The sequence below is a fragment of the Bos indicus x Bos taurus genome, chromosome 23 (genome assembly GCF_003369695.1).
Source record: "Bos indicus x Bos taurus breed Angus x Brahman F1 hybrid chromosome 23, Bos_hybrid_MaternalHap_v2.0, whole genome shotgun sequence".
In the NCBI taxonomy this organism is placed as follows: domain Eukaryota; kingdom Metazoa; phylum Chordata; class Mammalia; order Artiodactyla; family Bovidae; genus Bos; species Bos indicus x Bos taurus.
Window position 1 is genome coordinate 20,257,042 of NC_040098.1, and position 13,326 is coordinate 20,270,367.

Consider the following 13,326-nt stretch of genomic DNA (forward strand, 5'->3'; position numbering starts at 1 on the left):
CAACTCCTGGAGCTTGCTCAAACTCATGTCCATCAAGTCAGTGATGCAATCCAACCATCTCATCCTCTGTCATCCCCTCCTCCTCCTGTCTTCAGTCTTTCCCAGCATCAGGATCATTTCCAATGAGTCAGTTCTTTACATCAGGTGGTCAAAGTATTGGAGCTTCAGCTTCAGCATCAGTCCTTCCAATGAATATTCAGAGCTGATTTCCTTTAGGACTGACTGGTTTGACCACCTTGCAATCCAAGGGACTCTCAAGACTCTTCTCCAAACGCACAGCTCAAAAGCACCAATTCTTCAGTGCTCAGCTTTATTTATGGTCCAACTCTTACGTCCATACATGACTACTGGGAAAACCATAGCTTTGACTAGATGGACTTTTGTCAGCAAAGTAATGTCTCTGCTGTTTAATATGCTCTTTAGGTTGGTCATAGCTTTTCTTCCAAGGAGCAAACATCTTTTAATTTCATGGCTGCAGTCACCATCTGCAGTGATTTTGGAGCCCAAGAAAATAAAGTCTCTCACTGTTTCCATCGTTTCCCCATCTATTTGCCATGAAGTGATGGGACCAGATGCCATGATCTTAGTTTTTTGAATGTTGAGTTTTAAGCCAGCTTTTTCACTCCACTCTCCTCTTTCACTTTTATCAAGAGGCTCTTCAGTTCCTCTTCGATTTCTGGCATAAGGGTGGTGTCATCTGCATATCTGAGGTTATTGATATTTCTCCTGGCAATCTTGATTCCAGCTTGTGCTTCATCCAGCCCGGCATCTCACATAATGTACTTTGCATATAAGTTACATAAACAGGGTAACAATATACAGCATTGACATACTCCTTTCCCAATTTGGAACCAGTCCATTGTTTCATGTCTGGTTCTAACTGTTGCTTCTTGACCTGCATACAGATTTCTCAGGAAGCAGGTAAGGTGGTCTGGTATTCCCATCTCTCCGGAGAGTGCTTCGTAAGTCCAATTTGCCTAGGTACTCAGCTAACACAACTGGCTGCATACCACTGTTTTTATGCTTGCTTCCTGACATCCTGGGCTTGAAATAAAGATACTGTAGTCTATACAGTACTGTACAGCAAAGTACACAGAAGCACAGCCACTGTAGGGGATGCATGCACGTGACCAGGTACCCCAACACATGAACTAACTTATGTGACTGGACGTGCAAACACAGATTCACATCTTTGAAAGTTTGTTAAATTAAAGGTTCCTACGTAGGGGACTTCCTGTAATGGCTTCTACTGGTGCATACAGATATAAGAGCACACACAAGCTGGGTGTGCGCATGCGCGCGCGTGTGCATGTGTATACATGGAAGGGGAGAGACAGAGCGACAGCTTGAGTTCCCACGTGCAGACTGCACAGGCGGTATCCAGCGCACAGGATAAAGTAACGGTAGCCAAAGGTGAAAGAGCACTGAACTCATGTTCGAATTAGTCGTTTAATGTTCCTTTATTCCCCAGGCCTTGATCCGAGGCCAGGCCAGGCCAGGCGAGCTCATTCTGGTCAGACGGCGGGAAATTCCAGCACATGGAATGGTGTTGGTGGTCTCGGCTCTGCTGCCGGGAGCCCACACAGCTAACACGCTCCCTCCACTAATGAATGCGCCCACCCACGCAGGACCCTCCCCTCCCGCCCCCTTCTCCCTCCTCCCTCCCCGGGCCTGCCCGCTTCAACAGCCCGACGCCCCAACCGCCTTCCCCATTTGTTTGGGGTGCAGCACCTCTGAAATTAGACGTGGCCACATCGGCCTTGATCATGAGCCAAGTCCGAGACCGTCTCTGGAAGGGATGCTCTGGGCAAGAGTCCACAGGAGCTCCTCGCCCTCTCCCCGCCCTCCAGCTCTTAGCTTCTAGGACCCGCCCCACCTGCCCCCCAAGGGTAAGAAGACAGCTAAGCACCTCTTCAGAGCCTCCACACCTCGGAGGTGAGTCCCACAGAGCCTAGGTTGTTTTTCCTTGTAAGAATGTTAATCAAAGCAAAACGTTAACCCAACAAACAAACAAACAAAAGACCCCTAGTTGGCCCTGTGCATTCAAGGGTGGCCAGGGAAGGCAGCCTGAAGGGTTCCTTTATGACCAGAGGCGGTTTTTGAAATGAGACAGCAGAGACTGCTTTGTGAGGAAGTGGGGAGACAGCCCCTTCCTTATCCTCAGCCCTGCGGTGGTCCGGGGACCACCCCAGAGCTGCCCTGTGATAACAGCCTGGGCTCAGGCCTTCTTCCCAGTAACCGTCTGTCCTGAGTTGGACCCAGCTATCTTCCTCCAAAAGAACAGCTCAGGGTCCCCTGTAGAATAGATCTGGGAGCCCTCGGCCACCTCAAGATCTCTGTCTTGCAGCAGGCTGATTACGACGCACTTTCCTACTCCCAATACTGCTGACATATTGCCTTCGCTTTCACCTCCGAGCGGGAGGCTGAATGCGGGAGGTCGTACCCATTCCCTCGGGAAGGCCTGGCCTCCAGCCTGGGCCTCCGTGACCTGGGGCCGAGGGCGGGAGGAAGAGGCGCAGGAAAGAAGGGCCGGCGCGGGAAATGGCTGGTTGGGAATAATAAATGCACACACTGGCTTCTGAACGCGGCTCACCACATCCTGGGGAATCTGGAAAAACGCTCCACCCCGCCTCCTGCCACCCCCTCCACCCCCACCCCCGACAGAAGTTGGCTTTCACGAGGCTGCGGGAGACAGCACGGGGGCTTTGATAGTAACGGGCTTGTTAGTTCTGGGCTAACAGCCCTCCCAGGCCGCTCCGACTCCTTGCAAACACTTTCCTATTTTAGGTCAAGGAAGTTCATAAAAGCAAAGACTAGAGGTGATGGGAGGGGGAGAGCAAGGGAGAAAGAAGCAGTGGATGGCGAAGAGCTTATCAGCAGGCAGCCAGCGACCTCTGGAGGATCTGTGGGGTCTGGGGCACTTGCCCAACTCTGGGTGCGGGGCACAGATAAACCAAGGTGGCTTCGAGCCCCCGAATGAAACCGAGCCTCTTCTGGAACCCCCAGCTAAAGCCGAGGCTTAACCGAGTCCCAGAACACAGAGAAGATGCTTCAAAGTCCACCGGTCTCCCTATATTGAAGCATGATTATCCGTCTCTAGGGCGGAGTCCTCCACCTGCCAGAAGAGGGCAGCACACACTTCTGCATTACCCAGAAAGCTGGGCTGCCCAGTCCAGAGGGAAGGTACCCCTGAATCTGGGGTGAACTCTTGAAATGAATAGCAGAAGCAGTAACAGCCATGGCATATTGGTGCCTACGGTCTGAAGGGGCTTCGAGAGGGTTTGATCCCTGGGTAGGGAAGATTCCCTGGAGGAGGGCATGACAACCTACTCCAGTGAACAAAGGAGCTGATGGACAGAGGAGCCAGGTGCGCTATGGTCCATAGGGTCGCAAAGAGTTAGACACAACTGAAGCGACTTAGCAGTGTTGTCTGAAGTGCTTCAATTCGTTCATTCATTTAATCAACACGACAGTGCAAGATAAGACACTGTTATAATCTCCATATTAGAGACAAGGCAGCTGAGAGGTATAGAAATTAAGAGAACTTGCTATTGTAGCCTGAGACTACCTAAAACAGAGCCTGGACTGTTATAAAATTATAATTTTAGTCCAAACTTTTTGGACTAAAAAATTATAGTCCAAGGACCAAATCGAGATCCAGCCCATTGCCTATTTCTGCACTGCCCTCAAGCTAGGAATGAGTTTTATGTTTTTGGATGGTTGGGGAAAAAAGTCAAAATAGAATAATACTTTGTGACCCTGAAAATGACGTGAAATTCAAATTTCAGTGTCCATAAATGAAGTGTATTGGAACACAGCCATGCCCATGTGTTTCCATATTGTCTGTGGCTGCTATAGGGTTCCAGCAGGGGAGCTGAGCAGCAGTGACATCCTGCTGCTGCTGCTGCTAAGTCACTTCAGTCATGTCTGACTCTGTGTGACCCCATAGACAGCAGCCCATGAGGCTCCCCTGTCCCTGGGATTCTCCAGGCAAGAACACATCCTAGATAGCCCAAAAGGTCTAAAAGTTTGCCAACCCTTGGAGCTAAGAAAGAGAGCATTAGTTGCTCAGTCGTCTCTGACTCTTTGCAGACCCCATGGTCTGCAAAGCCCACCAGGCTCCTCTGTCCATGGGATTCTCCAGGCAAGAATACTGGAGTGGATTGCATTTCCTTCTCCAGGGGATCTTCCCGACCCAGGGGTCGAACTTAGGTCTCCTGCATTGCAAGTAGATTCTTTACTGTCTGAGCCACCAGGGAAGCCCTCAAGCTAAGAGATGAGCACTACTTGTTTCCAGGCAGGAAAGACAGAGGGCAGAACTGACCCTTTATTGGATATGGGGTTAGGACAGCCATCCCAGAGGGATCTGGAAGCAATATTGACCTCAATTCACTTCTTTCCAATAGGGTAGCCCAAGGTCAAGCAGAAAGGAGGGTTTGACATTTCTCACGCACAGCCTCTAGGAAGTAACAGAATGTTAGATTTTAAAAGAACTATGGGAACCACCTTCCATATTTCATCAAGACTAAGATACACACTTTTTTCACACTTCACATTTTTGAAATCAGACTGTGTCTTACCATCAAAATCTTAACAAGAGTTTAAGTGAAAGCGTGAAGGCATTTTTTTGTTTCTTATTGGAAAATACAGCTATTATACTTACAACTAATGAAGGGCAAAAGCTAGAGAGATGACTCAGTCCAAGGCTGGGACTCTAAACACACAGCCCTGGGGCCAGCACATCATAGGTACCCAAGAGAGGGATCTTAGGACTCTACTTAGGAAGTTAGAATTATCTTATCAGGGCAAATATTTTAACAAGTGTATGTTACGCTATCCCACTGTCTTCCATAGTTAGGAAGGAGTACATCTTTGTAAACTCAGCAAAGAGGCCCATCAGTCTTCACAAAAAAGGGATAAGCATGATCCAGAAATTCCACTCCTGAGTATTTAGCCAAAGAAAACAAAAATACTAACTCAAAAAGATATCTTCATCCTCCTGTATATTGCAGCATGATCCATAATAGCCAAGACACGGACTATGTCCATGGGCTTCCCTGATAGCTCAGTTGGTAAAGGATCTGCCTGCAATGCAGGAGACCCCAGTTCGATTCCTGGGTTGGGAAGATCTGCTGGAGAAGGGATAGGCTACCCATTCCAGTATTCTTAGGCTTCTCTTGTGACTCAGTTGGTAAAGGATCTGCCTGCAATGCAGGAGACCTGGGTTTGATCCTGGGGTTAGGAAGATCCCCTGGTGAAGGGAAAGGCTACCCACTCCAGTATTCTGGCATGGAGAATTCCATGGACTGTCCATGGGGTCACAAAGAGTCAGACATGACTGAGTGACTTTCATTTTCACTTTGGACGCAACCGAGGTGTCCATCAATGGATGAATGGATAAAGAAAATGTGACATATGTTTGTATAGACACACTCACTCTGGAATATTATTCAGTGGCAAAAAGAAGGAAATCTTGCCATTTGCAACAACATGGATGGACCTAGAGGGCATTATGCTGAGTGAAATGCCAGAGACAGACAAGCAGTGTATGATCTCACTTACTGTGAGATCTAAACACAAAACCAAACCCAAAAAAGAAGAGCTCATAAATAACAGAAAATAGATTGGCAGCTGCCCAAAGCCAGGGGTAGGGAGCAAGCAAAATGGGCAGAGGAGGTCAAAAGTTATAAACTTCTGGTTTAAAGTAAATAAGCCCTGGGCATATAATGTACAGCATGGCTGCCGCTGCTGCTGCTAAGTCGCTTCAGTTGTGTCAGACTCTGGCGACCCCATAGACGGCAGCCCACCAGGCTCCTCTGTCCCTGGGATTCTCCAGGCAAGAACACTGGAGTGGGTTGCCATTTCCTTCTCCAATGCATGAAAGTGAAAAGTGAAAGGGAAGTCGCCCGGTCGTGTCCGACCCTTAGCGACCCCATGGACTGCAGCCCACCAGGCTCCTCCATCCATAGGATTCTCCAGGCAAGAGTACTGGAGTGAGGTGCCATAGCCTTCTCCGACAGCATGGCAACTGTACTTAATAATGCTGTACTGCATGTTTGAAAGTTGCTAACAGAGTAAATCTTAAAGGTTCTCATCACAAGAAAAAAATCTGCTTCGTAATGTATAATGGTGGATGTTAACTAGGCTTATTGTGATGATCATTTTGCAACGAATACAAATATTGTGTTCCACAAAACTATGTTGTCCACCTGAAACTAATACGAGGTTCTGTGTCAAAGACAGTGTTAGTCGCTCAGTCGTGTCTGACTCTTTGTGACCCCATGGACTGTAGTTTGCCAGGCTCCTCTATCCATGGAATTCTCCAGGCAAGAACACTGGCATGGGTTACCATGCCCTCCTCCAGGGGATCTTCCAGACCCAGAGATCAAACCTGGATCTTCTGCATTGTAGGCACATTCTTTACTGTTTGAGCCACCAGGGAAGCCCCAATTACACCTCAATTTAAAAAACGAGGGGCGAGGGATAAATTGGGAGTTCAGGATTAACAGATTTGCTATATATAAAATATATAAAACAGCAAGACCTACTGTATAGCACAGAGAACTATAGTCAGTATCTTGATAATAAACCTTATGATGGAAAAGAATATGAAAAAGAATAACCTATAACGAAAAAGGATCTGAAAAAGAATCTATACATATATTCTTTATGTATATATATTATATATATCTATATCTATGTCTGAATCACTTTGCTGTATACCTGAAACTAATACAACATTGTAAATCAACTCTACTAAACAATAAACTATTAAATTATGAGTGAATTAATTAAATGCCTATTTCATTTAGCCCCACTGATGACATTTATGAAGGTTGGTCTAGGCCATGCTTGACTGGGTTGCATGGAAACTGCACAAATGGAGACACAGAGTGATTTAAAATTCTGCCCTTGGGACTTCCTGGGTGGTCCAAGGGTTAAGACTCTGCCCCTCCAATGCAGGGGTTCAATACCTGGTTGAGGCACTAAGATTCCATGTGCCCCACAGTATGGCCAAGGGGGAAAAAGAGAGAGAGAGAATCCATCTGGGAAGGAGACTAAAAAGAGAGAGAGTGACAGGCATCAACAGGACACTCCAAGTCTTGGAAGTAATGGAGAGAAGCAAGAAAGTTGGTGGCACAGGCCAGAGGCTCCAGGGAGCTCTCCCGGGTCTTCTGGAGAAGATGATGAAGAAAAAGAAGATGGACATCAGGTGTAGCAAAGGCAGGTGAAGAGGAGACTGGTGAGAGGGGTGCAGCCAAAGCGGGGGGTGAAGACAGAGAAGTCACACTGCCACGATGCCACCCGGCCTGGACTCCAGGAGAGCGTGAAGGGGAGTCACAGAGACGGATGGACGAAGAGAAGGACAGTAACAGCTTTTCTGTGACTGCAGCTCCAGCCCCACATCAGGAACACTTGTCACTCTCCTGGGGGCAGGTTTGCCTTCATCTCGCCCAGGGGCTGTGGTCTGTCATCGCTTCCAGCACAGGGCTCTAGGAGTTGATTTTCCTGTCTCTCTTGCCCTGAGCTTGTTTCATGGCCCCCTCTTCCTCCAGCCTTGTTTTTCTTTCTCACCTCCTTCTAGAATATGCTGCTTTGCAGTGCTTTTCGTCCCCCTGTGAGTGGCTATAAAGCCTGTCTGGTTAGAGTGGAGTATACATTTTAAAATAGAAAGAAAGCCCCCAGGATAGATGGAAACAGAGACGGAAATAAGAGAGAAAGCCAGACTTGAGGCGGCAGAAGGTGAGGGAACTCCAAGGGAGTCTTGAAAGACCAAAATCATCCAAGTTGGAAAAACAGCACTTAGCAGAGAAAGAGGTGGGCTCCGCAGTCTGTGTCAGATATGTGAAAAAGGAATATGCAAAGGTGGGGAGGAAAGCACAGGATCTGCTTGGATTAGACACAAACAGGTAGGTTTGGGACTCTCAGACCTCTTAGCAGAGGAAGAGAGCCCCGTGGATGCGGACTTGTACACAAGGATAAAGGAAGGAAGACGCAAACATGAACAGGCCAGGAGAAACGATGACTGGATTTCTGTCCTCAGTCCACAGGTACGTACATGTCCACTTACCCTCCAACCAAGAAGGAAATGGAGAAAAGTACATAAGGATGCACCGCAAGCCAAAAATGAGACCATCATAGGGGCACAGATATTAATACATCTAGGGACACGTGATAGGGCTGGAGGAATTAACAAAGGACTTTAATTAGAGTGAAGAGGAATAAAGAACGCAAAACACATATGAGATCCCTTTGTTGATTGACTGGAACCTGCAGTAGGTACGAAAAGTGAAATAAACCAGTAGATGGATAGGACTAAAGCAGAAAGGAAAAGAGAGGTTGGGGGAAAAGAAAGTAAAATACAGTATTTATGCCTGGATTACAATAAATAAAGCTAAAATGAGTTCCTTGATAGCCAAGGGGTTTGGCAGAGTATGTTCAAACAGCAGTTTGAGGGTAAGAAATGCAAAATGCAAGATGGATATTCAAAGAGAGAAGCCCAGGTCCTCTTATGAGATAACAGATAAAAGTGGGGGTGAGCAGGTAAAGCAAGGTGTCAAAGAAACCCCTCGAGGGAAGGGAGACACCCAAGAAGCCAAACTGACATCCCAGTGGGCAGAACGCTGAGCCAACGTGGGCTCCAGGGGAGAGGGGACTTGGAGCTGCTGAGTCTGAGGGTTGCCACCCGGTCTCGGGTCACTGAGGTCGGTGTGCCATGGCTGTATCTATGAGGAAGGTGAACAGAGAAGGGCCAGGAGGGGGACTCGCAGAGAGGGAAGGCCATTAGGCACAGAATCAGCAGCGTGGATGGAAGTGGCCTTTGCCGGGCGGGCGGAGGGAGGCAGCATGCAGGGTGAGGACGGAGCTGAGTGCAGCGAGCGCCAGGCTTGTTACCAGGCTTGCCAAAGCTGAGACAGACGAAGCTCGTGCCTTCCCCGCCCTTCCCCACCATCCTTCTGCTGCAGCACTCCATAAACTTGCAAGGCTGAACAAATCACATAACTTTTCCCTGCAAGGTTGAAAGACAAATGTGTAGGGCCCAGAGTATGGACTCCCGCAACCAAATCTAAATGCAGGGCCACTCTCTCCCGTTTCAAAGATGCCCTTCCTTGGGCCACGTGGGTTCTCAATCTCCTGCTGCACCTCCACTTTCCAAGGGAGAAGGGCCCGTGCTCCTGGTCTGCCTGGCCAGTCTTTTGAGTAGGGTCTGAATAATGGGCTGATGCAGATGAGAGAAACAGTCAGAGAAGGGTGCCTGAGGACGCGTCCAGAAAACTGAACACAAGAAGCAAAGTCTAGCATGAGCTGTGTGGTATTTCATATCACAGATCAAACTTTTTCGTAATGTTTTTCTTCCTCATCTTCATGATCCCCCCACCGCTGGGCCCCCTTCCTCACTTGCTATTCCTTCTTAATCGTCCTCCCTGGGTCCTTCCTCCAGTCCCTCTGATCACACTTATATGGGTGATCCTTGGGTGCTGTCCCTAAAGTGCTCCTCTCCTCACTCATGGACTCCCTCGGGTACCAGAAATCCACAGACACTCAAGTCCCTTCACATCTGCAGGTTGCACATCTGCAGACCAAGAGAGCAACTGTCTACCTTGGAGAGGAAGGAAATGCACCCAGGAAATGGGAAACAGAATTAAATAAGTCAAAAAGAGACTTATTTGGGAGATTTGGAAGTGCTCGTTAGGGCTCATGAAGTAAGAGCTTAAGCAGCAGTTTCTGATGCCAGTATTCATGTTTATCTCATTTTTGCTCTAGGAATAATCAAAGTTAACATTTAAAGAGCATTTACAATGAGTCAGGCAGTGTGCTAAAGGATTTACAAGCATCTAATTATAAATAACAGGACTCTGCATGACAAACCCTGGATATGCTCTTCATGACCCTGTTTGGCAGATGGTGAAATTGAAAGCATCACTATCTGTATTTTAACAGATGCAGAAAGAGGATCTGCACTCCCTGTCTGTCTTCACACGTTCCCCGCTCCCTCCCTGCCCGCCGCCCATCTCTGTGTCCTCTTTTCTTCATACAAGGAAGGACCCCATCACTGGATTTAGGGACCACACTAAATCAGTACTCTCTCACCTTGAGACTCTTAACTACTTACATCTGCAAAGACTCTATTTCCAAATAAGGTCACCCTCTGAGGTCCCGGGTGGACATGGACTGTGGGGACAACACTCAACACATTACAGGCTCCAAATAGCAACAAAGCAAGAGCACTGAGTATATTTAAATTATTTCCCATGTTTCTCCTTTTTCTCGTCCCTAAAAGGCCGGCCTCCCTATGGTACCTCTTCATGTACCTCTAATGACTACCTTGCCCACAGGGTAAAATCCAACGCCCTCCCCACCTCCCCTCCCACCCCGGCTGCCACTGCCAACTCCTGATGCTTCTCTGGAGTTGGTGGTCTCTGGATTCCAGAGGGTCTCTGTCACTGGAGTCTTCTCACCCTCCCCACATCCTCCACCCTGTGTTCCCAGTCAAATGACTCCCCCTGAATCTTTATGACCCGGTTGAAATCCCTTAGGAAACTTTCTCAGACGACCCAGAGGTGAATCCTTGCCGCTCCGAATCCCTTGGGAGATACTCTTTTCTCTGTTCACAGGCCAGCTAATCAGCCCTTCAAACTCCCTTTGATGAAGTCATCACCCACCTCTTGTCTTGTTATCTTTATGAACGTAAGCCTTTTCTTCTGCACGAGTCAGGCCTCGAAGACTGGGTTAGCTTCTTTTTCTAGAACCTAGTTTTGTGCCTGGCACCCCCAGGGCTGCAGGACCTGTCACTGAACCCCTTACTTTCCCACTGCACCAACAGTTCCTGCCAAAAGTTCTTCTCTTTCATCTCGTGCATGGCTGTCTTTCCTGTCACCTTGGTCCAAAGAGGTGCCTTTCTCCTCGGGGCTCCTGGAGCAGTTAGCTCCAAGGTGGTCCAAGACAATGGGCCACCTGGTTTCGGGATCCCCTGTATGATCACCTGTTATATAGTCAATTTCTAACTCATTCATGAAGATGCCGGGAGTGCTGTTCAACCAATCACTATTCAGTCACTCATCCATTCACAAAGTTTTCGTGACACCCTTGCCCTGCCTGGCTCAGGGCTAGGCTCCGTCCTTCTATTCAGGGGGCCAGCAAACTTCCTCATCCTTCTTCCTTCTCCTCCCAGCGACTAACACAGTTCTTCAAGGGTCACACGTTCTCAATGGGACAGTGCTATTCAAATCACTTTAACTCATTCTAAAGGACCAGGTCAAATGAGGGAATAAAAATGCTATCAACTTATGCGACTTCCCTGGCAGTCCAGTGATTAAGAATGTGCCTTCCAGTGCAGTGGACAAGGGTCCGATGCCTGGTCGGGGAACTAAGATCCCACATGCCTCGGGGCAACTACACCGGAGAGTTGCAAATACTGAACCCACACGCCACAACCAGAGAGAAGCCTGTGCCCTGCAACGAAGATCCCGCATGCCACAGCAAGGCCTGATGCAACCATAAAGAAATCTCTCTATACATACATATATATAGAAACACTGCCAACTTAGGACATCCCTGGTGGTGCGGTAGATAAGAATCTGCCTGCCAGTGCAGAGGACATGGGTTCAATCCCTGACCTGGGAAGACTCCATATGCTGCAGAGGAACTAAACCCAGGGCCACAACCACTGAACCTGTGTGCCTAGAGCCTGGGCTCCTCCACAAGAGAAGCCACCACTCTGAGAACCTTGGGAGCTGCAACAAAGAGTATCCCCTGCTGGTCACAACTAGAGAAAGCCCTTGAAAAGCAACGAAGATCCAGTGCAGACAAAAATAAATAAGTAAATCCTAATAAGTAAATAAGTAAATAAGTAAATCAACTTAAATGAGGGGCTCCAAACCCTCTGAGAAGGCACTGGAGGCCACCAAGCCTGAGCTCTGTGGCCAGTGCCTGAAGTTAAGGGACGAGTAGGGGATGAGCCCTTCCCTGGTGGCTGGTGGCTCGGGTGGTACACAATCCACCTGCGATGCGGGAGACCTGGGTTCGACCCCTGGGTTGGGGAGATCCCCTGGAGGAGGGAACGGTAACCCACTCCAGTCTTCTTGCCTGGAGAATCCCCATGGACAGAGGTGCCTGATGGGCTGCAGTCCATGGGATCGCAAAGAGTCGGACACAATTGAGTGACTAAGCAGCAGGAAGATGAGCCAGGCTTTGAGAATAGGCTCCTGTCATTCTCTGCACTGGCCGTAGTGGTGGTGGTGGGGCGGGGTTGGGGGGGCTGGTGCGGAGGGTGCAGAGGGTCAGGCTCTGCCTTGAGCGTGCACATTAGTGGTGATAGCCCTGTCCCACCATGGCCTCTGGTCAACCCCCTGAGAAGTCTTTCAGGGACCAGAAGGCAGCTGCACGGTGTTGTTCCAACCAGGACTTCCTGTGAACAGAGCAGGGTTATGAACCGGGAATAAACAGACAGCAGGCTTCCTAGGTAGTGCCGAGGTAAAGAATCTGCCTACCAATGCAGGAGATGCAAGAGATACCAGTTTGATCCCTGGGCCAGGAAGATATTTTGGAGGAGGAAATGGCAACCCACTCCAGTATTCTTGCCTGGAAAATCTCATGGACAGAGCAGCCTGGCAGGCTACAGTCCAGAGGGTCACAAAGAGTCAGACACAACTTAGCGATGGAGCCACACATGGCCAAGGCAGGGCCCTGCGTGCAGTGTATCATGATGTGCACTAAGGCAGGCTCGGAATGCAAACAGCATCCCTCTTCTGATTGCACAACAAGGACCACCGGCCTCTTTTCCTGCGCTGGCCAGAAAGCAACATCACCCTCTCCCCTGCATCAAGGGGCCTCAGAAGGAACAAATACAAGCACTGGCTCCAGGTGCTACTCTGGTGAGCATCTGAAGATGCCCTGGGCAGAGGACAGCACCAGGGGTGGGGGGCTGGGTGGCAGGGGGCCACTCACCAGCGTTGCTCTGCTGCTTCGTGTTTTTGATGTAGGCGGAGAACTTGGCGAAGATGTCGATGCCTGCCGTGTTGGATTCCCGATGTTTCGCAGCCAGTCTGGGGTACCTGGAAGGCAAGACGTGCTCTCAGGTGAGTGAGAACTCGGAGGTCCTTTAAGGGAGAGCCTCTTTCAGTCACCTCATGATGAACAACATTCTTGTCTCCAGCAAGATCTATAAGTCTTTTGAGGTTTCCCCAACAGGATCCCCAACAGATCCCCAACAGGATCTGTAGGGAGGGTGGGCACTTGTACCCTTAGTTCAACAGTAGTGCCAGTGAGGGGGCTGCATTTTATCCCGTGGGCAAGGCAGTCTTTAGAGGTACGTGAAGACGCCCA

At 49.0% G+C, this 13,326-nt stretch overlaps 1 protein-coding gene across 2 annotated transcripts in view; it reads right to left on the reverse strand.

Moving 5' to 3' along the window:
- CLIC5 (chloride intracellular channel 5) overlaps positions 1-13,326 on the reverse strand; it is a 170,199-nt gene that overhangs the window by 26,263 nt on the left and 130,610 nt on the right. For both annotated transcript variants that reach the window (XM_027525491.1, XM_027525492.1), the window contains exon 4: positions 12,949-13,055. In XM_027525491.1, the coding sequence (XP_027381292.1) occupies positions 12,949-13,055 (107 nt within the window). The remainder of the gene's footprint in view (positions 1-12,948; positions 13,056-13,326) is intronic.